Source organism: Neomonachus schauinslandi, chromosome 1 (genome assembly GCF_002201575.2).
Source record: "Neomonachus schauinslandi chromosome 1, ASM220157v2, whole genome shotgun sequence".
Classification (NCBI taxonomy): Eukaryota; Metazoa; Chordata; class Mammalia; order Carnivora; family Phocidae; genus Neomonachus; species Neomonachus schauinslandi.
This window is the reverse complement of record NC_058403.1, coordinates 198,146,561-198,170,121: the sequence shown is the minus strand read 5'-3', so window position 1 is coordinate 198,170,121 and position 23,561 is coordinate 198,146,561. Positions and strand designations below refer to the sequence as shown.

The 23,561-nt window shown below is 43.5% G+C and overlaps 1 protein-coding gene across 5 annotated transcripts in view; it reads right to left on the bottom strand.

Moving 5' to 3' along the window:
- Positions 1-23,561, bottom strand: part of SMARCC1 (SWI/SNF related, matrix associated, actin dependent regulator of chromatin subfamily c member 1) — a 173,929-nt gene that overhangs the window by 20,732 nt on the left and 129,636 nt on the right. For 4 of the 5 annotated variants that reach the window (XM_021686949.1, XM_021686951.1, XM_021686952.1 and 1 more), the window contains exons 23-25: positions 21,602-21,716; positions 20,620-20,774; positions 4,471-4,605 (exon numbers count right to left, since the gene is read on the bottom strand). In XM_021686949.1, coding sequence (XP_021542624.1) covers positions 4,471-4,605; positions 20,620-20,774; positions 21,602-21,716 — 405 coding nt within the window. The remainder of the gene's footprint in view (positions 1-4,470; positions 4,606-20,619; positions 20,775-21,601; positions 21,717-23,561) is intronic. The other variant, XM_021686950.1, reaches the window with a different exon arrangement.

The following is a 23,561-nucleotide window of genomic DNA, read 5'->3' as shown; positions in this document are numbered from 1 at the left end:
GTGCCTGGGTGGCTCAGTCATTAAGCGTCTGCCTTCGGCTCGGGTCATGATCCCAGGGTCCTGGGATGGAGTCCTGCATCGGGCTCCCTGCTCAGCGGGGAGTCTGCTTCTCCCTCTCCCACTCCCCTTGCTTGTGTTCCCTCTCTTGCTGTGTCTCTCTCTGTCAAATAAATAAATAAAATCTCTTAGAAAAAAGAAAAGAAAAAAATACTTCAGACTAGACTTTTAATTAATTGATTAATTAATTAGTTAATTAATTTTTCAAGTAGGCTCACACCCAATGTGGGGCTTGAACTCACAACCTTGAGATCAAGAGTTGCAGGCTCAGGGCGCCTGGGTGGCTCAGTTGGTTAAGCGTCTGCCTTCGGCTCAGGTCATGATCCCAGGGTCCTGGGATCGAGCCCCGCATCGGGTTCCCTGCTCAGCGGGGAGTCTGCTTCTCCCTCTGCCTCTGCTCCCCCCCCCACCAGCTCATGCTCTCTCTCTCTCAAATAAATACAATTTTTAAAAAATAAAAAATAAAGTTGAACTGAGGCAATGTGGTAGGCAAAGGAGCACCAGGTGGTAACTACAAGGCTCTGCTCCTGGCTGACCTGGACCTTCTAGTCTCAACTCTCTTAAGTTGTAATAGAGGGAGGATAAAACCCTGCATATCTCAGAGTCTCTTGGTTATAATGTGAGGAGAATGGCTCATTTCTTTATAGACTATAAAGTGTTAGATAAAAGCACAGAGGTGAACAGACACAGGCTTGACACTTGGCTCTGTGTCTTATGAACTGTGACGGGAGGTGCATGATGTACCCTGTCCAAGCTCCAGTCTCTCCATCCGTAAGACGGGTGAACAAAGATACGGCCTTATGTGCCCATCCAGCATCACTGCTGGATTCTTGTCCAAGGAGATTCAAAGCAATCAGTATTTTCTTACTAATGGCTTCCTCATATAGATTTTGAGAGATTAAAGGAGAAAATCCATATAAAGTGGTTTAGCACAGTGACTGGTCCAATAAATGTTTATAAAGTCAACAAAGGCTTAAAATTTTGAGAATTTAATATAGAGTCACTGGTTACTAGTGTGTCTAAAGAAAGGGAGGCATGTAAGTATTTACTGAACATCTACTATGTATTCAAGGCACTGTGCCGGGCCCACGCCACACTTCCCTCATTTAACTCCCACAACAGTCCCATGCAGAAATCACTGGTTAGGAAAGTAGCCATGGCTTTGCCTGCCCACAGGGAAGGACTGGATAGCAGGGCCTGGTGGGGAAAAAGAGGTTATGCCGTCACTGCGCACAACACGAATTTCGCAGGACCCTCTGGTTCTGAGAGTGCACCTCCAAGCTGCCCTCCACACTCCCACTTCCTGGTCTTTACACCTCCTGCCTCCCCGAACCCGGTCCCAGAACCAGAGCTGGTCTGGGTGACTGAGAGAACACAGCAAAGTGAAGGAATGGAGACTTCTAAGTTTAGGTTACAAGCGACAGTGTGGCTTCCATTCTGGGTGCTCGCTCACGTTCTTGCTCTTTTTAATCACTCACCCTGGGGGAGCCCCTTCATGAACGGCACCCCGGAAAGGCTCGTGCAGTAGGAGCTGAAGCCCCTGCCAACAACCGCAGGAGTAAGTTGGGAGGTGGGAGCCCCAGCCCTGCTGAACCTAGGAAGCGTGCAACCTCACAAGGCCCGGCGCCTGAGCCGCCCAGCCAAGGTGCCTGGCTCTCAACTCCCAGAAACCACGGGAAACCTGGTTTTCTGTTTTCAGTCACTAAACTTTGGGGTCATTTTTTTCCATAGCACATAGTTAGTTTCCATAACTAACACAGCTGTGTTACTACTGACAGTCAGTGGCTAGGGCTCGGGACTATCCCGTACAAGGGATTTTCCTGCGCCAGATGCTGACTGAGAGAAGGCAGGCTGACCACCCAAGGATGTGAGCAGAGCAACCTGATGTGGTGGAGAGTCAGCAGAAATGTGTTCCCAACAATTGCAGTTGTGTTGTTTTATTCAGAGACTAGCCTCTAAAATGTCTTATGTGCTCTGATTAGAATTGAACATAACAACAAAAAAAGATTCAAATAAGAAAACCACAATGCAGTTCTGTAATTTGAGACAGTAATTGTTACAAATCCACAGCACAAGGGAAATTCTGAAGGGCTAAGAGAAGTGCAGCCATTACACTCGGCTGCTGGTTGTCTGGGACTCAGGGTGAGAACTGGGGAGGGGGGGAGGGCGGTGCTGATCTAGGTGACAGTTTCATTAGGGGTTTCAAAGAGTGGGGATCCCCAGGTTCAACCTCTGAAGAGAAAGTGACATAGAGCTGAGAAAAAAGCCCCTTGAGAATTCAGACACTGTTCTCTCAGTGCCCAGGGTCCTGCCAGTCTTCCAGGCTCATCCATCAGTGCCGCTTTAGGAATGACAGCAGGGCACCTGGTTGCCAGTGGATACGACCCAATCATCAGGTGAATCCTGCATGTGCCAAGAATCCACTATATTATAACCCCATTACCCCGAGTCCACTAAAAAGATCCATACCTGACAAAAGGGCAGCTTATGAGGATAAGATAAACACAAAGAGCTATTCCTCAAAGCGGCAGCTCGCCTTGCAGAAGTATTCTCCCTCTCCCCGTCATCCAGGTATGCCTCCTCTCTGCTCCCAGAGGAGCACTGAACACACTGTGCCATCATTTGTTTACCGGACTGTCCTCCCCATTCAACTAAAGGGCGGACGGCGGACTTCCCTATTCTACTTCTCTAGCTTCCGACACTGAGGCTGGCATACATGCATTCAACAGTCACTGAAACAAGAGCCCCCAGTGTGCCAGTTCTGTGCTCGTAAGGACACTTGATCACTTCCACGCTCAAAGGGCCTATACCCTGGTATGGGAGATGGACATGGGAACCAGCAACTACAACAGTGTGGGTGCTCTGTCAGGCTGCCAGGGCAGCAGAAGGGGGGGGGGGACAGGTCACCCGGAGGGGCAGGGCTAAGGGATGCAGGGCTGGGGAAGAGGGCCTTGCTGGCGGAGGAGCAGAACGCACACAGGTGGCACAGAGAACAAGGCCAGAGGGAAGCCTGCATGGGGCATGTTGTGGCTAGTACACAGAGGGCGACGGAGAGGAGACTGGGGTGGCCAGCAGCTACCAGGGCAGGAGAGGGCCAGTGATGGGAGACATGCTTACAAGGTCAGGGAACTCGGAGTGGGATGGGGAAGGATGTGGGTAGAGAGCTACTGAAGCAGTCTCACCGTCCTCCAGGGCCAGGATGCCAGCCGAAGTGGCAGAGTTGGTCTCAGGACAAAATGAAAATGGGCTGTTTGTGTGATAGTTACTGGGCTACGCATCCTGAGGAATCTGCCAGAGGATGTGATTGGACTAACCACCAAGAAATAGCTAAATAAATACAAAAAGGTCCTTAAAATTAGAACTCCTCTGGGATAATTTAAGGTTCTACCATTTAGATACCAGTATCTCATATACAGATAAAACAGCCAAAATAATCAGAGAGCACAAGTCCTAACTAAATCCTCAAATTTAGTCCATTGCTTAGAAAGTTACCGATTCCTGGGGCGCCTGAGTGGCTTAGTTGGTTAAGTGTCTACCCTTGGCTTGGGTCATGGTCCCAGGGTCCTGGGATCGAGCCCCGCATTGGGCTCCCAGCTCAGTGGGGACTCTGCTTCTCCCTCTCCCTCTGTCCCTACCCCCTGCTTGTGCTCTGTCAAATAAATAAAACCTTAAAAAAAAAAAAGTTACCAATCTCTCTTCTAAAATAAACTTCCCCCAAAATTACCTTGAATGACCAACTGTTCCCCTGCCTCTATGTTTCTTACTTTTTGTTGCTTCCTTCCTCAGTTTTGGCCTTTTTCATAATTCTCTTGACCCTACTTGGGCCACATCCTTCTCTCACAAGTGTCTGCCCCGACCCGTGCCGCTTAGGAGCTCAGAAAGGGCCTAGCTCCACCTGCCCTCCACCTGCCCTCCACCGTGCAGGGAAGGGGAGGAAAACTGAGTCCAAGGCTGGACCAGAGGAGGGTTTGGTTAAAAGGGGTCAGAGCAACAAGGCTCCTAACTCAAGAGAAGATTAACTCCTACTGTCTGATATTTGTATTGAAGAAGACAGGAAATAAAGAAAATTCTTGAATCAGACAATGGATCTATATGAATTCTACTTTAGTGGTAACAAGTAGGACATAAAAGAAGTCTAAGATCTAACTTTTGTAGAGGGAAGAATTTTATACCATCATGCATCTGGAAAGCTGAGCGGTGTAAACCTGAAGTTTAAATCATTAGTTTTAGAATGAAAACAGAGTTCCTTCTGTTTAACATCAATGACTGATAATCCCTTTGAAAGGGCAAAGCAAACACAGTAGAAAGGACCAACAGAGTAGGCTACCATTCATTTTATCTAACTTGTAGTTTAGGAAAGGTGGTCAGCATTTAATGGTCAGAAAGCCACCATAAACATCCCTTTATACTTACAGCCTCCTTTTCTCTGTCCATGATAGTTTCCAGCTCCTCAAAATGTCGAAGTTTGATCTCCAATTTCTTCATTTGTGTCTCAACCAACAGGGCCACCAGAGACTTGATCTTTCTCTCCTCCACGGCAGCCAGATGCTAAGTGTAAAACATCATTCAAATTATTTAGGTAAACATTTGTTTAAAATAGAGCAACAAGAGGCGCCTGGATGGCTCAGTTGTTAAGCGTCTGCCTTCAGCTCAGGTCATGATCCCGGGGTCCTGGGATCGAGCCCCCACTGGGCTCCCTGCTTGGCAGGAAGTCTGCCTCTCCCTCTCCCACTCCCCCTACTTGTGTTCCCTCTCTCACTGTGTCTGTCTCTGTCGAATAAATAAATAAAATCTTTGAAAAAATGAAATAAAATAGAGCAACAAAATGCTGAAGTTGCTATTCAAAGTAGGGATTATAGAATTAAGAATGGTGCCCTAGATGCCTCCTTTGTGTCTCTACCAAACATTTACTTCAATTTAATATAAATGTTGCTGAATTTCTGGTCCTTATAGGTATAAATATCCCTTTTAAAGAGTTAAAAAAAACCCCACAAAACCCTCCCATGGTAAACTACTCCTCTCAAAAAGAGCCCACCAGGAAGGGGCAGTTTAATCAGGACCCTGGCAAAGAGGACACAAGTAGCCTGGGGTACACCTCCCCATCTGCCACCCACTTACCCTGCACCCTCACCCCTCTACTCTATGCCTCCCCTCACTATCCTTCCGTCCTCAGGAACTGTCCAGGGACAGCTAAGCAGTGGTCTCCCCCCACACCCAACATTCAGATGTAAAGCCTCTGCTTTCTCTCTAGTGAGTGGCACTGGCTGTGGAAAGGAGGGGGTGAACAATATTCCACCTCTACGTTTGAGGGTAGGATCTGGAGCAAGAGAAACAAATATAGTACAGGACAAGGAGTTACTCTGGAAGAATGTGCTACTCGCCTGCCACAGGATGATGAGCCCTATTCACACTTCTTGCCTACTCAGCAGCACACAGAGGAAGGTACCACATTACACAGAGAAGATGAAAGGCCCATATTTCACCGTGACTACCTGTACCTGGCCAGGGGTCAATCCCACCTTCCCCAGACACCATCCAAGAGCTGCGCCAACAAACTCCCAACACCATTCTGCATTCACTTTCGTTATATCTGCTGAATTTATGTGCTCATCTTTCTTCCACACAAGTGAGAAGTAACATGAAGCAGCTGTCTTACTGATTTCTATTTCACAGAGAATCTAGAAGGAGCTAACATGCAGGAGACATTTAACATAGGCTTTGGGGAGCTAACTTAATAGACAACACTTAAATGAGAGTCTTATTTTTCACTCTTTTATAGTTAGAAAGAGAAATACAGTTTTATACCATAGAGATCCATCTATAGGAAGATGCAGAAGTATAAGCAAAAGGTGACAACGAGCAGGTTTTATGAACGAATCTACAGTTGTTCATAAAGTGTTTGCCTCCCTAACCACATTTTGAGCTATAGATCAACTTTAAATAAAGATTACATGATCCTAAACCTGCTAATCATTGTACAGTGCTATGCAATTTGTATTTCTGAATAAGAAATGCAGCACAACATAAAATCAGAAGGTTATAAGGAGGCATCACACAAGAAACGGGTCTCCCTTCACATGTTACCGCCTTGCCACCAGTAACCCCACCTTCGGAGAAGACTCATGTTATCAGTTCCCAGATCTATTTCTAAGAGAATAGAACCTGTAGAACTCTGATGGCTTTGGCAGAAAATGTTCTATTTTTTTGAGAATTATCCAGGCAGTTGGGAACATCCCCATATACTACTACACCAACAAACCAAACTATTTCCTCTCAAAACTGAAGATCAAGAGTCTTCAAATAGAAAGGACCACTACAAGTAACAAGAAAATAAAAATTGAAAAAATACACAGCAAGGAACAACTCTGGAAATTTAAGACCATGAAACAGTGAAATCCTACAGAAGTTTCCAGAAAGACAAAGAAATAAAAAAATAGATTACAAAAAAAAATTCAGACCGCATCAGGCTTCTCTCACAAACAAAACTAGGTTTTTTAAAACAATGGTAAAATACCTTCCAATTCCGAGGGAGAACGCATTTCAATTTAGAATGTCAAGTACAGCAACTTAAATGAATTAAGGGTAGGCACAGGATAAAGACGTATCTGAAATCAAGGACTCAAAAAGTTTACTTCTGGGGCTCCTGGGTGGCTCAGTTGGTTAAGCGCCTGCCTTTGGCTCAGGTCATGATTTCAGGGTCCTGGGATGGAGCCCTGAGTTGGGCTCCCTGCTCAGCAGAGAATCTGCTTCTCCCTCTCCCTCTGCCCCTCCTCCCTGCCTGTGCTCTCTCCTCCCTGCTTGTGCTCTCTCTCTCAAATAAACAGAATCTTAAAAAAAAAAAAAAAAACTTAATTCCTACACCTGTTACTGAAGGATATGGTCCAGTTAATTTAGTGTAAAACCAGAAAAAGGCAAAGACATGAGATCGAGAAGTCACAGACTCAACCTAAGAAAGTAGCCCTAAGTCCATAGGGGGTCACCAACAGGCCAAAAGTAAATAGGAACGAATGAAACAAGACTGGCAAGGTGTTGATAACCAAAGCTGGTGGTGGATACACAGAGAGTCATTATACTATTCTATTTCTATATATATTCTAAGAGTTCCTTAATAAAGTTTAAAAGGGGGTGGTGGGTGGGTCAACAGCTGGTGCCATGACAACTGGATATCCGAAGGCAAAACAATGAATTTGGACCCTATCTCATATCATATATAAAAATTAACTCAGTAGATCAAAGATCTAAAGGTAAGAGCTAACATTAAAAAAATTCTGAGAAGAGGGCGCCTGGGTGGCTCAGTTGGTTAAGCGACTGCCTTTGGCTCAGGTCATGATCCTGGAGTCCCGGGATCGAGTCCCGCATCGGGCTCCCTGTTCGGCAGGGAGTCTGCTTCTCCCTCTGACCCTCCTCCCTCTCATGCTCTGTCTCTCATTCTCTCTGTCTCAACTAAATAAATAAAATCTTAAAAAAAAAAAAATAGTTTGGGCGCCTAGGTGGCTCAGTTGGTTAAGCAACTGCCTTCGGCTCAGGTCATGATCCCGGAGTCCTGGGATCGAGTCCCGCATCAGGCTCCCTGCTCAACAGGAAGCCTGCTTCTCCCTCTGACCCTCTCATGCTGTTTCTCTGTCTCTCTCTCTCTTTCTCTCAAATAAATAAATAAAAATCTTTAATTAAAAAAAAAATTCTGAGAAGAGGAACACCTGGGTGGCTCAGTTGGTTAAGCATCTGACTTGGTTTCGCCTTAGGTCATAATCTCAGGGTCATGAGATCAAGCCCCGCACTGGGCTCTGTGCTAAGCATGGAACCTGCTTAAGATTCATTCCCTCCTTCTGCCCCTCCCACTTGTGTGCTCTCTCTCTAGGGAAAAAAAAAAAATTCTGAGAAGAAAAAACAGGAGTAAATCTAAATGATCTTGGGGGTGAAATAAAAGATTTCTTAGATGTGACATCAAAAGCCTAAGTGACAAAAGGGAAGATTGAGAGGTTGAACTTCATCAAAATGAAAAACATCTCTGCTTCAAAAGACCCCATCAAGAAGGTGAAAACACAGCTCACACTCTGTGAGAAAATATTTGCAAATCGTATGTGTGATGAGAGATTTGTGTCCAGTGTATAATGAAGAACTGTGGCAACTCATGGCTCTGGATGAAGTGATGCTGGCAGAGATGTGGGGGGACTTCAAATACAAGCTGGTCACCATCTCAGACACATGGGAAATTTTAAAGATGCAGAGTCGGGTTCAAGGAAAGACAAAAATTCCTGTAAACTCCCTTTTGAAGTGATAAAGACTCCTTCAAAATCCCAATCGTAAGTTCTGCAGAGTCACAGCCAAGGATCAGGGGTGGTCCTGGAGGAGAAGGACCAAATTGCCATCTAGCTTCACCTCAGCCCTGACCCGTTCTCAGGTCTGTCAACACCACAGAGGAACACTAAATCGTATAGATGGACTACACATCATCACCTGGGGCATCTAAATTTTATGTATATATAAAATATTTTTTTCTTCCTATTCAGAGAATCTAAATTTTTATACATATCTGGCATTTAATCAAAACAGCAGATCCACAGATGGCACAGACATTGGACTTAGTAGGCAAGAACATTAAAATATGTTAAGATCACTCACTATGTATAAGAAAATGTAGGAAAATATGGATAAAAAAAGAAGTTCAATATATTTAGAATTTATATAAGGATCAATATACACCTGATTGAAATTATGACTAAAATATATGATAACTGAAATAGTAACTCCAAGATTAGGTTTAAAAGCAGAAGATATGCCTAATGAACTGAAAGATAGGTCAACAGAAAATATTCAAACTGTATCAGAGAGGAAATGGAAAAACAAAAACAAAAACCCACAACCAAGCATAAGAGACATAGAAAATAACCGCCAACCTTGAATTCTGTACCCACTGAAAATATACTTCAAACAGGAAGGTGAAATCAAGACCTTTTAAGAGAAACAACAGAGAAGTCATTGCCAGTAGGCCTGCACAGAAAGAAGTTCTCAAGAGTTCTTGGAACAGGAGGAAAGTAACCTATTTCATCAAAGAAAACACTGCAGTGGAGAAAGGAAGTGAGAAGCAGTGGACAAGGAAAAGCAGTAAGGTTCTCCCATTACTGAAGAAATGGTAAGAACACTTGGGATTAAACTGCAACAACTCAAGGATGCATCCTAAAATCACTAAAAACAACGCTGAAAGCGTAACAAAAGTCTATGGAATTAACAAGATCACAGAGGAGAAAACAGAATAAAAAACAGTAGATTACTTAAAAATAAGACGTTACCACTGGAGGAAACTGGTGAACAGTCCACAGGATTGTTCTGTGATATCATGTTCTGCAACTTCTGTGAAGTATAGTTATTTTAGTTTTTTAAAAGATTTTATTTATTTGAGAGAGAGTGAGTGAGCACAAGCATGGAGGAGGAGCAGAGGGAGAAGCAGACTCCCCACTAAGCAGGAAGCCCTATGTGGGGCTCGATCCGAAGACCCCAGGATCATAACCTGAGCTGAAGTCAGACGCTTAACCCACTGAGCCAGGTGCCCCAAACCATAGTTATTTCCAAACAAAAAGTGGGAAGAAAAAAAAAAAAAGCCTCTTTAAGGCTATACAACTATCAGGTGGCAGAAAAGGGATTAAAAACCTGGCTAAAGACTCTTCAATGTGACATACACGGTCTGAGGTAGGAGAGGTACTGAACAGTGGCTGTCTAGGCAAACGTTATGTGCTACTTTATGCATCAAGTGTGGTTTAATTACCTGAGAATTTAAACTGGACCAGTGTTAGCCCTTAATCAGATACATTTAGAATGTTCTTTAACAGTTTCCTGTGTACTCGCCTTGTTGCCTTTTACACTAAGAGTTTTCTGCCAAGCCAACCCCTGTGGCTCACTTCTCTCTTGATACGCCACATCAACAGAGGTTCATAAAAGGCAGGAAAGGGCAGGCTAGAGGGCTTACTGCCTGCACAGGAATACCTTGGAGATAATGGAGGTTCAGTTCCAGACCACCCAATAAAGCAAGTATCAAAACAAAGCAAGTCAAATCAATTTTTTGGTTTCCCCAGTGCATATAAAAGTTATGTTTACACTATACTGTAAAGTCTATTAAGTATGCAACAGCATTATGCCTCAAAAAATGTATATAGCTTAATTAAAAAAATACTTCGTGGCTAAAAAATACTAACCACCATCTGAGCTTTCAGCAAGCGGTAATCACTGGTCACAAATCACTGTAAGAAATTCAATAATGAAAAAGTTTGAAATATTCCAAGAATCACCAAAATGTGATACAGAGATGCGAAGTAAGCAAATGCACTGCTTTTGCAGTGACAGACTGAAAAATGGCACTGACAGACTTGATCAACTCAGGACTGCCACCAACCTTCAATCTGTAAAAAAAACCTGCAGGATCTGTGAAGCTCCATAAAACGAGGTATGCCTGTGTAACCATGGCCTAGAAGTTACCCTGCCTCTCTGCTGTTTCCTCATCTAGGACCCCGGAAAACAACTACACCCACATGAGGGTGGTGGTGAGGAGACACACAACGTACGGAGAACAGTGCCTGGGACACAGTGGGTGACTGGTACTTCTGAGCTAACAGTGCTGTGGCCCTGGGAGCTCCTTTTGTTGGAAGACCCTCCTCCACCTGCCCTGGACCACTTCTAACATGTCTTTTATTTATTTTAATTTTTTTAAGATTTTATTTATTTGACAGAGAGAGACAACGAGAGAGGGAATACAGGCAGGGAGAGTGGGAGAGGGAGAAGCAGGCTTCCTGCGGAGCAGCGAACCCAATGTGGGGCTCAATCCCAGGACTCTGGGATCAGGACCTGAGCTGAAGGCAAATGCTTAACGACTGAGCCACCCAGGCACCCCCCAACATGTCTTTTAAAATCCAGCATCAGGCATCACTTCCTCTGGGCAGCTTGCCTGCGTCATGGCTCCCACAGTCTCCATGATGATACTTACTGCGCTATATTTTATCTATTCACCTGACTTGCACTACCCAGGGCCAAGGCCTGGGGAAGCCCCATGTTGTGCCTGCTTGGCAACTTGAGAGAGAGGCAACAAGGACATGAGGTGGAGAGTAGAGAGAACAGGGAGAAGCGGCAGCCTTTATCAAAAGTCTAGAATTCACCCATGCTCAAAGTTAGAAAAACCACCAGAAATCTCTACAAATGAACGTGGGCACTTTGTGGAGTGAAATATGAAAAACCCGTGGCCTTCAAACTAAAGAAACAAATTTGAGTAAAAGACTTAGGGAAAGAAAAAACAAAAACTTCAATCTCTAAATTCTACGGCAGTTTGTTTACGGATTTATAGAATTATTCAGTCTGACCTCTAGTTAAAGAAAAAATTTTAATAGGTATCAAAATTACCCCATATCAAGTATAAAAACTGTTCACTAGTGAGCTTGATAACATTTGGATTTTGAGTGGAAACCGGAGAAAAGAATTAATGTTCCACATCAAATTTGGCTTTTTCATATTTTGGGCCTTAATAATAATGTTTATTTATATATTAGCTCTGATTTTCTTTATACAATTATTAAAACCAAATGACTGTACCTTCTCCTCTGCTCCATCTTGCAATCTTTATTTGTAAGAGGAGAAATGCAACATTAGGTTTCTCTGAAAGAAATGGCCTGGTCCTTTGCATTGCCTCACTTTCTGAATTTTGCTGACTGCATCCTAATGAATGTGTTAACATGCCATTTCTTGATCTCCTGTATTTCTAGATCTAGGGGAAGAGCCTCCTTTTTTATTTGACTTCTATGACTATCCTTATTTTTACTGGTACAAGCTTTTGCACCTGGGAGAAGGCAAGATGGTATGCTTCACAGAACAGCGTATGTCCTGCTATCAAGAATCTATGAAATTATGCTACTTTAGGGGCTCCTGGGTGGCTCAGTCGTTAAGCATCTGCCTTCGGCTCAGGTCATGATCCCAGGGTCGTGGGATCGAGCCCCGCATCGGGCTCCCTGCTCGGCGGGAAGCCTGCTTCTCCCTCTCCCTCTCCCCCTGCTTGTGTTCCCTCTCTCACTATGTTGTGTGTGTGTGTCTCTCTGTCAAATAAATAAATAAAATCTTTAAAAAAAAATTACGCTACTTTACAGATTTGGTGACATACACGTACTAAGTCAATGCAGTAGAAGAGACACGAAGGCTTATCAGAAGTAAATTCTGGAGGGGGCGCCTGGGTGGCTCAGTTGTTAAGCGTCTGCCTTCGGCTCAGGTCATGATCCCAGGCTCCTGGGATCGAGCCCCGCATCGGGCTTCCTGCTCCGCGGGAATCCTGCTTCTCCCTCTCCCACTCCCCCTGCTTGTGCTTTCTCTCTCGCTGTGTCTCTCTCTGTCAAATAAATAAATAAAATCTTAAAAAAAAAAAAAAAAAAAAGAAGTAAATTCTGGAGGAAATTACAAAACCTTCACAGGGCCTTGAAATGATTAGATAAATGTTAGGAAGCACTGGACAAAAGTTGTTAATGGATCCAAATACAACTCGTGTCTGCTTAAAAAAAAAATCTGAGAAGGTAAAAGTGAGAGTGAACTATTGAAATTCATTACTGGACTAAGGGGGAATACTGGGTTTTATTAAGCACTTAAGACATTCTAGACACCATGCTGTATTTTCATGCTACTTCTTTTACTTCTAATAATAACGTGCTAGAAAAGAATTCATTATATATAGAAAGAAACTGAAGCTTAGAAAAGTTAATAATCTCACCAAGGGTCACAGTTAAGTAGGAACTGAACTCCTTTCTGAAGGGCACCTAGAAAAAAAACTGGCCAGTAAGGCAAGCCACGGAGACAGGGAGGAGTCAACTGTATTAGATCTTTCCTTCTTTCTTCTGTTCTTTATTTTTTGGTTCTTCAAAATGAGAAACTTCAATCACAAACATACTAAGAAAACAAAAAAACAACAACAAAAAAAGGTACTTTTTTTTTTTTTTTGAGCTAGCTGTTGGGTTTTTAATTGTAAAATGTTGGATTAGAATGGAGAATTTTATCAGATTATGTCTCTGCATTGGTTGGGACCAGCCAGACTCCAAGTCTGCAGATCTGGATTTTGGTCATGGTTCTACAACTAGTCACCTAACTTTGGGCTTCTCATTACCTTCTGTGGATTTGTTTCCACATCTACGAGATGAAAGAGTTCAAGAAACTCAAAAATCATCTTCGACATTACAGAGGAAAGATCTTTGTTGTTAGGGATTAAATATCTACTAAAGCAGTAATCCATCCATAACATAACTTGTGTAAAAATCAAATATGCAAAAGTAGACTAAATTTATGTATTGTGTGTTTAAGAGTTTCATTCCAATATACATTATATGAAATTGTATATAATCCCTAATTAGATCTCATTTGATACTGACTCCTTAAGGTTACATTTCCAGCATTTTATACATGTTCTTTAGTTTGTTGTTTTTTTTTTTTCCTTCATAACTAACTGTAAATCCTAATGGCTCAACCAAAATGTGAGGTTCAAGATTAGTGGGTTGACTTTGAGTTCTTAAGAGGCAGGCACCATCCATATCTCTTTGGTACCAAATAAACCCACTATTGTAGTTGAGTCCAGCACATAATGGACACTCAGATACTGGTTTAATGAATCATCAAAATATGGCACTTTCCAGCTTACAGAATGTTTTTTTAATACTTAATTTGATTCTTATAATAATAATCTTGTCAGAAAGGCAGATCAAAAAGGCCTTCTGATTCAAACAAAATGATACACGCTCAGAAAATTTATTTTAGTTGCCTCAGGTTAAGAGACAAGTAAATGGCAGAGATGGAATTAAAAATTCAAATCTGAAATCCAATGGCGTTTTACAGTTATCTACAAATGTCTATTAGAACTGATATTTTAGTGGATACTTTCCTGGGGAATTCTTAGAAGGGACTTGCGGTAGATTAAAGATGGCCACAAAGTCACTGGCCTTCTTTCCATGGAGAGAAGGGTCTATAATCCCTCCTTTGGAATCAAGACAGGCTCTCTAATTGCCTTGCCCAAGAGAAAACAGTGGTGCCCTTTTCCAGCTCCCCGCTTAGGAACTTCATGTCCTGACCCTTGGAACGTTCCTTCTGGGAGTCCCCATCTGCCACGTATTAAGTATGTACCAGAGACCACAGGGAGAGACCGTGAGACTGTATGAGGAGGGGCTAGGGTCCAGCCACCCTTGCCAAGAATTAGGACTTGAAGGGATCTGTCTCAGACACTCCAGACGAACCTACCCATGAGGTGAATACCACTACAATTCAACAAATAACCCTGTGGAGCAGAACTGCCCAGGTGGCTAGGGCTCAAATTCTGTACAATCATGAGATATAATAAAATGGTTGTTTGGTTTCTTTTTTCTAACTGCTAAGTCTTGCTTTGGGAAGAGAAATTTGGTATCTGGAAATAGGGTGCTGTTTTATCAAAAACCTATCAAGAAAGATCCAATGGCTTTGTATCATGCAGTGGGTGCAGGGCTGAAAGGACCTCAAGAAAACCACTGGCGAGAGCTTTAAGACAGAGAGGGAGAGCATACTGGAGGTTGGAGAGAAGTCAATCTTTATTCTATAACAACATTGTCACTTCTAGTGATGTGGACAGTAGGAAGGGTCATTAATGAACTTGCGGATCTGGCTGGAGTGATTTCCAGGCAAAACATAAACGTCCTTTAGGTATTTTATTACAAGCAGCCAGAAGAGAAAGGAACCAAAGAAGGAACTATTCAGTTTCCAGGCCATCATTATTGGAGTCAGAAATCTCCTAGACAACTGAGAGCAAAGAGAGCAGGATTTGAAAAAAGAACGGTTTCTCATCTCTAGCTGCTACCAGCAAGGATTTAAAACTAGAAAATGGCTTCAGGACAAAGATAAAATCCAGAGCACTACCAGTTAATCATGACCTCAGAGTCAACAGCTCAAGGTGTGGCTGTAAGAGCTTCTGAACCAAGTGCATGATAGGATTTCTAAGAATTACAAGGGTATGCCTGCCCCTTAGACCCTATTAGATGGGAGGATCTCTAAGTATCTTTAGAACATGTCTCCTATATTCTATATTACCATAAACTAATGTTTTCATTCAAGCTTGGAGTTTTCAATCAGCCATGATTTCTTCCCCTTCTTTCCTTCTGGGACTCTTACTGCAGGTAAAGTAAGCCCCTTAGCAGCAAAAACAGGGCTGCTTTTTTAATGGAAAAGGAAAATGACTCAGAAGGCGGAATCCAAAGCCCAGAAGGCCAAATCAAAAGCTGCAGAGAATAAGTCATACGGGGCAGGACCGGGCCCTGGTGAAGAAAGACACTGGAAATGTGCACCTGACCAGATTTCAAAGTTGCTATGAACCACAAGTGCTCTCTTGGTGCCTCCCATTTTCACCCTTCTTGAACGTGAGTGCAGTTTTTCTCCACATGTCCTACCACTGTTATGTCAGTTCTCAAATTCTTCCAACTGAGAAGACCAAGATGCAAGGAGCTGTACCTGAAAGACCATTCCTAAGGGAGCTTCATCTGTACCTGGACTTGATTTAGAGAAGACCTCAGACCCCCAGCCTTAGCCTGACATCATAAACATGACACAACAGAATCTATACTTTTCAACTGGGAGAAATGTAGGTAATTTGTGACCAGAGGGCAGACTGTGGGGTTAGGGTGGCATGCCTTCCATCTAGAGGTGTGGTCAATGATCCCCGCACCTTGAATCTGGATAGAACTTTTGAGTGGGAGAGCTGGGTTGAGGTCATACAGTGCCAGGTTGGACTCCCAAGACATGACACTGGCAGGTTCCCATTCTCATTGTTCAGGACACTCTTCTCATAAAGTTATAAGCTTCCACGTACAAAGTCCAACTACTGTGATACCATCCTAATATGAAGAAGCCCAAGATGACTCTGTAGATGAGCTGTGTGGGGACGATGAGGCCAGCCAGTCCCCTGTGGTACAGCCACCCCAGGTCCCCCCTCACAGCCCAGCCAATGCCACACAGAGCAGGGCTTTTCCAGCCAAGTGAGCCTGAGCTTCTCACTCACAAAAATGGTAAGATACAATAAAGTGATGATGTTCTTAAGCCGCCAGGTCTTGTGGTGGTTACACAGCCATGGGGAACTGGGGCAAGAGCATGGCTGATGCTCAGGCTGTGGAATCCTGAAGGTCTGGCCACAGTGATGACCAGGACCTTCCCAAGAAGGGCTGGAGGGAGCACCCATGTATTCACATACTGGCTATATGGAACTTAAGAATGAGGGCGCCTGGGTGGCTCAGTTGGTTAAGCGACTGCCTTTGGCTCAGGTCATGATCCTGGAGTCCCGGGATCGAGTTCCGCATCGGGCTCCCTGTTCGGCAGGGAGTCTGCTTCTCCCTCTGACCCTCCCCCCTCTTATGTGCTCTCTCTCATTCTCTCTCTCAAATAAATAAATAAAATCTTAAAAAAAAAAAAAAAAAAGAATGAGGGCGCCTGGGTGGCTCAGTCAGTTAAGCGACTGCCTTCGGCTCAGGTCATGATCCTGGAGTCCTGGGATCGAGTCCCGCATCGGACTCCCTGCTCAGTGGGGGGTCTGCTTCTCCCTCTGACCCTCTTCCCTCTCCTGTTCTCTGTCTCTCATTCTCTCTCTCTCAAATAAATAAATAAAATCTTTAAAAAAAAAAAAAAGAATGATGGAGTCTGGGAGTGTGCCACAGATGCATGCTAGATAAAGAACAACCACAAAAAGATTAATGATAACAAAGAGGTAACCTGGTTGTAATAGAGTTAAGGTGAACTCTACACAACAAAGCATGGATTTCGACTAGTAGAACAAGGGTAGATTCTGTTTAGTCATTTAAGGATGAAAGTGAATAGGGCTAACTATGGGCAAAATGATCAAATAGGTTAATTTCTCCTTCTGTCTTCTCTCCGCAGTATCAAGTAAAAAAATATGGTTTCGGGGCGCCTGGGTGGCTCAGTCGTTAAGCGTCTGCCTTCGGCTCAGGTCATGATCCCAGGGTCCTGGGATCGAGCCCCGCATCGGGCTCCCTGCTCGGTGGGAAGCCTGCTTCTCCCTCTCCCACTCCCCCTGCTTGTGCTCTCTCTCTCGCTGTGTCTCTCTCTGTCAAATAAATAAATAAAATCTTAAAAAAAAAAAAAAAGATATGGTTTCAATGATCAATGCATATAGTGTCAATCCATTTCTGTCAATACTTAATCTGGTAAAGCCTTAAAACTACAATGTACAATGAAAAATTTCCTATCCCAAGAAAGAATTTCAGGCAAAAGGGAGCAAGTAAGAGGTATCACTGAGGGGCAAAAAAGAATCTTCCTGTTACTCCAGAACTAACACCCAGTAACCATGAAGACAAACCTACTTTAGCCATTTCAAGGTACATGGACATGGGATGGTGACAGAATCAATCTGAAAGAAATGTCTGTGGTCTTAAGAAAATGTGATCTCTGTTATCTTGGAAGAACTGAATCATCCTGCTGCTGAAAAAAAGAAAATATATTTTAGTTTGGGGGGGTTTCTGGTTTATTCCAGCAATAGTTCTGGACTCCTCCTTCCAGCTAAATCTAAGCACCCAGATGGAAGGGATATAGAGCACCCAGCCAATGGTGTTCCTTCTCACACCCACACACCACTCTTCAGGTGGGTCAATTCACAGCGTGTCAGTAGGTGCAACGAAGAAATGGATGTGCTACTGAAGAATCCCTCATATGGCAAGGATGGGGAAAAGCCAGAAAGCATGCTCACCCTCCCTGCGGAGCTAGATTCAGAACCTATAATTACCACTCCATGTCAGTGTGACAAACAATTAAAATGTATCAAGGAAAACTCTTAATAACAAAGCTGTTTATAGATACAGAAGAACAAAAAGAGAGTAAGAGAAAACTTGGATTGGCTAGATAAACTGTACTAATTACAGTAATTTCAGTGAATTCCTTACCCTTAATTCCCATGTAGCACACAAATGATTATGTGTGCTATGAAACGCATGAGACCCAGCTGTAAGTGGCACTCAACAGTTCATGCGTGCCAAGTCATGCATCACACACATGTGTATCACTCACAGATCTGTGGAAAAGGCAGCTGTCATGAGAATAACGATCTAAGTTCCCAGTTATCAGAAATAAGACTGAGAGAGCATGAGGGAGTGAAAATTCAGTGACCTGGAAGGAAAATGTTCTTTGGACTCTTCTAAACCTTGTACGGAGTATGGAAGGACCAGGGCAACTGATCCATAAGAGCAATTTTTCTACAGTAAAGGAATCAAACAGCTGTTGCAAGGTGGTCAGGAGTGCACAATACACAAACTTTTGTGCCCAAAGCTGCACATCTTAACAGCTATGAGGCCATCGTGTTTTCATCCGCCATGAAAACATCATGAAGCATCTGTAAAATGTTTTATGGAGTCTACCATTTTAGTTTCTGCTCTGACAACCTACAGTGAAGCAGACACAGCGGCAGAGGGAGAAGAAACAACGAGAGGGCAAGGGAGAGAAACATCTCTGTGAGAGGGAAGTGGGTCCAGAACAGCCCAGCTGGAGACGTCAGAGTGGGTTCTGTCTGGGAGAACTGCAAGAGACAGTTCAGGTCAGACAGGCAAAAAATGACGCTTGAGAACAGAGAAGCGTCTTGAGCAGGAAAACTAGTGAACTGCACACTGAAGAGTTTGAAATTTTCGCCTGAGTTAGGGAGCTTATTTAAGAAAGTATCATGTTTGTTCCTGTTCCTGTTTGTATTTTTAAAGATTTTTCTGCATACTGTACGATTCCATTTATATGAAGTCAAAAAAGCAGAAAGTAATCCATGGCATTAAGAGGCTAGCAACCATTCTTGGGGGGAGGGGCACAGTAACTGGAAGGGAATATGAGGAAGCTTCTGGAAGGCTGGGAATGTTATGTTGCTTGATGTAGGTGTTGTCTGTGAGCCCATAGGTGGGCTCAGTCTGTGAAAAATACACTAGCTGTAGACGTATATTCAATAGACTTATTCAAATATAAGTTATACTTCAATAGAAAATTTAAAAAATGAGAAATATTCCTCTGGCTGAAAACACAGAATGGGCTGAAAAAGACAGACAACAGATGATGGGAAGCCAGCCTAAGGGAGCAGTGAAGGGGCTGGGCACACCAGGGGCACTAACACAACCAAGAAGGATTTGGTGGCTTAGCAGCCGTGGAAAGTGAAAGAATAAGAGGAGACAGAGAGGACCCCAGGCTGTGGGTTTGAAGACTGGGGGGATGGTGTGCTGTCAGCTGATAAAAGTCACAAAGGACAGAAGCCCTCCTGGCCTCCAGTTCATTTGTGAAACAGGCCCAAGGCAGCCCTTAAGGTCCCTGGTGACAGTCTGAACAACGAGAACTCAGCTCAGAGACAATGAGGTGCCAGAGTCCAACCTGGCAGAAGAAAGAGAGGCTCCAAAAACTATTTCTGATGAAGGAGCAAAACCAAACAGACGTGAAACCACCATCAAACTGGTGTCTACATAAGTACTCACTCGGTCAAGAGTGCACCTCAGCAGTCCCCAGAGGTAGGGGAAGGTAGAGGAGAGAGAATACCTAATACTGCAGCTAAATCACCATGAAGATCAGGAGGCATCCTGGGAAGACACTGGGAAGTCTGAACATGCAGAACCTCCAGCTACTGTAACAGGAACCAGCAGCTGGGGGAGCCACCTGGAGGGACTGGCAACACCCCTCCTCCTCATGGGCGGCACCTATGCCCGATGGTGGGCACTCAAAACGGAGGTCTTGTGGTTTGAACTGGGTCATCTGTGGGTCTGTTATAAATCATGCATCACAGATTAAACACTTGGAGAAGTAGTCTGCAGCAGCTGTACAGTCTGTGGGTATTAAAGACCATGAAAGAGTATCTTTACCAATGGATTAAGAACAGCTCAAGATAAAACGATTAGGTATGTTCCAGTAAATACTGCTCAAAACATGGGAATCTACAATGGAAGGAAACTACTTCGCAGGGTACGATGGAGAAGAGGTGAAAAGGGTTTTTTTTAAAACTCATGCCTGGAAGGCTTTAAAATGCTAAATTAACACAAAGTGGGGAAAATAACATTCTCCTTTCTTCTTAAATATGCCACAAAGCCAATACTAGGTTATAAATAGAGAAAACCACCCCCAGAAAAGCTGGCAAATTCAAGAAGAAAAAGAGTTATTTTAGGTCCCCCTCTCTCCTTTCAGTCTGTAAGAGCAGGGTGAAGTATTTATACAAGGAAACAGATTTTTGTCTTAAAAATCACAAACATTTCAATCGAGCAGAAATTGGAACAATAGTCCGAGACAAGTTCTGCAGGCCAACACGAGGGACTTTAAGTTCTGTCCCCCCTCCCTGGAGTGTCCACAAGCCAAGAGCCGAGTGCGGAGTGGAACAAGGAATGCCTGGAAGGCAGCCCCCCCACCCCAGACCAGATCTGTGACTCGCACACCCCCGCCCTTCCTCCTGCCTGCGAATTCTTAACCTAGAAATGCCGGTCAAGCAGTCATCTCCTGTTGGGTACTACCATTCCCAATAACGGAAAACAAGGCGACCATTCACGGCTGAAGGGAGCCTGGCAAGGGCTGTGAGCAGCAAACCTTGGCTTTGGTTGCAGCTGAAGCGAGAGCAGCTGCGGCAGCCGTGGCCACATTTCCTTCGGAAATTTCGTGTTCTACTTTCTTCTTCCCGAGATCGCTTTCTCTTTCTTTACAAGTATCAGTGAGTTCCTTGTTCTCTTCAGTTTCCTTTTCTTCTGAAAGAAATCAGAAAGCTTTATTACCAGTGTGCCCAGCCTCAATAAGCCACCGTACTTCTCACCTCCGCCACATGACAAACTAGGACTGAGGTTACAAAGAGATCTCAGTGCCACCGCCGCCTTAAGATTTGTGCAGAATCATTCCATGCATGTAAGTGCGCCTCTATTTGAGACGGATTTTCTGAATAGTACACTTTGTCTCCCCTTCATTTCTCTAAGCTCTCTGTGTAGTTCCCGAAGATACAAAGGGAACTAAGCCTGAAGACCAACAAGATCAGTCAATGCAATGCTCCCGGAAACCCTGGGGTCTGCAGGAAATGAGAAGCTGAGTACTAAGCACTTCCGCAAGCCACTGACTCGGAGACCAAAATGGCAGGTCTGAGTGGTGACTTCAGTCACACAGAACAACTTGTCTGTCTACATGCTACTGACACAAGGCAGCCCCTAGCATTAGCACTCGGGAGCAAAATAAAACTCTAACGTGTATTTACTGTTACGTTAAGAAACAAACCCAAAACGAGTAAGGAAATATTTCTGTATAATTAAACTGCCCCCACTTCTCCAGTGCTTTTTAGTTTTACATGATAAAGTCTAAAGAGGGGGCGCCTGAGTGGCTGTTGGTTAAGCATCCAACTCTTGATTTTGGCTCAGGTCGTGATCTCGGGGTCATGAGATCAAGTCCCACATCGGGCTCCGTGCTCAGTGGGGAGTCTGCTTGAGATTCTCTCCTTCTTTCCCTGCCCCTCCTCCAGCTCTCTCGCTCTCTCTCAAATAAATAAAATCTTTTAAAAGTAAATAAAGTCTAAAGAGTTTCCTTGAATTACCTGATTTGGTATCCTCACTAACTTCACTGTCCTGCTCCTTCTCACTATTTTTTTCATTTTCTCCATCTTGTGCTTTATCCCCTTCGTCTGTTTCATTTTCCCCTTTGTTTTCTGCCTAAAGGGGGTACAAAAGAAGAGTGAGCAAAAACAGTCCTTCTACAAGTGACATTACCTTAGAGTAACAAAAGCCTCTACTATTTTTGGCAGGAAACGAACTAGGTTCAGAAGGGCCTTGGAGAGAAGAGCTGGAAAAGAAATTAATAAATTCAAAGAAATACCTTTCACTTCCTCAACACCTGAGTGCTCAGAGGTCAATACGCCTCCAAAACACACAGTCCCTACCCTCTCTGTGCCCTCTGCTATAAAGCCAGGGTCACAGTGTCCAAAGGATGTCATGGAAATTCATGTATATTACTTACTGGTTAAACAGAGAAAGGCTTCATAAATAAACAAATGAATTATCGACTACCTGTCCAAAAGGACCAAGAGCATTTAAACTGGACATGATCAACAGAGAAGCAAGATGGAATGCTGCCAAAATAAAAAAGCTGACAAAGCCCTTTAATACAGTCATTTGCTAACGGTTTTTAGGAAGAGTCACAACAGGGCATCAATGATTATGCTCTGGGGACCGAAAACTTCAATTCCTCTGGTCAGAAATTGGTTTCATTTATGGATTTTGAAATCCCTGAGACCTTGGACAAATCATGTAACACTGTCTATAAAATGAAGAGATTATCATTGACTTGATGAGACTGTTTAGGAACCAGATGAACTCATAAATCTGTAAATGTAAAGTACAAAGTATAATATTTAAAACAGTGTAAGAACTATGATTTTACCTCATCCTCATCTAATTACAATTTTAAAACAACACATGGCAAACCAGAACTTAAATCCCAGCTTGTATTTATTTGTTCACTCAAATAGTGAATGAATGCTCATCATGTGCTCCTAATCTTATCTTTTCATTGAAGTATAGTTGACACACAAGATTTTATTAGGTTCAGGTGTACAACATAACAATTTGATAATTCTATACATTACACAATCCTGTGATAAAGCTAGTTACTGTCACCATACATTATGACAGTATTGACCATATTCCCTATGCTGTCAACCCCGTGACTTATTTATTTTATAATGGGAAATTTGTACCTTAATCCTCCTTCACCTACTCTGCCCATCTCTCTAACTCCCTTCCCCTCTGGCAATCACCAGTTTGTTCTCTGTATTTATGAGTCTATTTCTGTTTTGTTGTGAATGGCAAGATTTCATTCTTTTTTATGGCTGAGTAATAATATTCCTGCGTGTGTGAGATACATACCACTTCTTCTTTAACCATTCATCTATCAATGGACCTTTGTGTTGCTTCCATGTCTTGGCTATTATAAATAATGCAGTGAACACAGGGGTGCACATATCTTTTTGAATTAGTGTTTTCATTTTCTTGGGATAAATACCCAGTAGTGGAATTGCTGGATCATATGGTAGTTCTATTTTTAACTTTCAGAGGAAGCTCCACAGTTTTCCAGAGTGCCTGGACCAATTTACATTCCCATCAACAATACACAAGGGCTCGTTTTCCCCATATCGTTGCCCACACTTGCTGTCTTTTTGATATTAGCCTTTCTGATTGGTGTGAGGGGATATCTCGTTGTGGTTTCGATTTGCGTTTCCCTGATGATGAGTGATACTGAGCATCTTTTCATGTGTCTTCTGGCCATCTGGATGTCTTCTTTGGAAAAATGTCTGTTCAGGTCCTCTGCCCATTTTTAAATCATGTGCCCCTGATCTCGAAGAGGCTGTAAAGTCCTGTTCTGCCTTAGTCACCAGGCATTCGGAGCCTCTCTGAGTTAGAGAGCGGGTCACAGACATGGGGCACTGTGATGGTGCCTTCTGCACACAGGCTTTAGTGTCCCTCCCCCACTGCTGGTCGGATCTTTGATTCCCTGTCCTC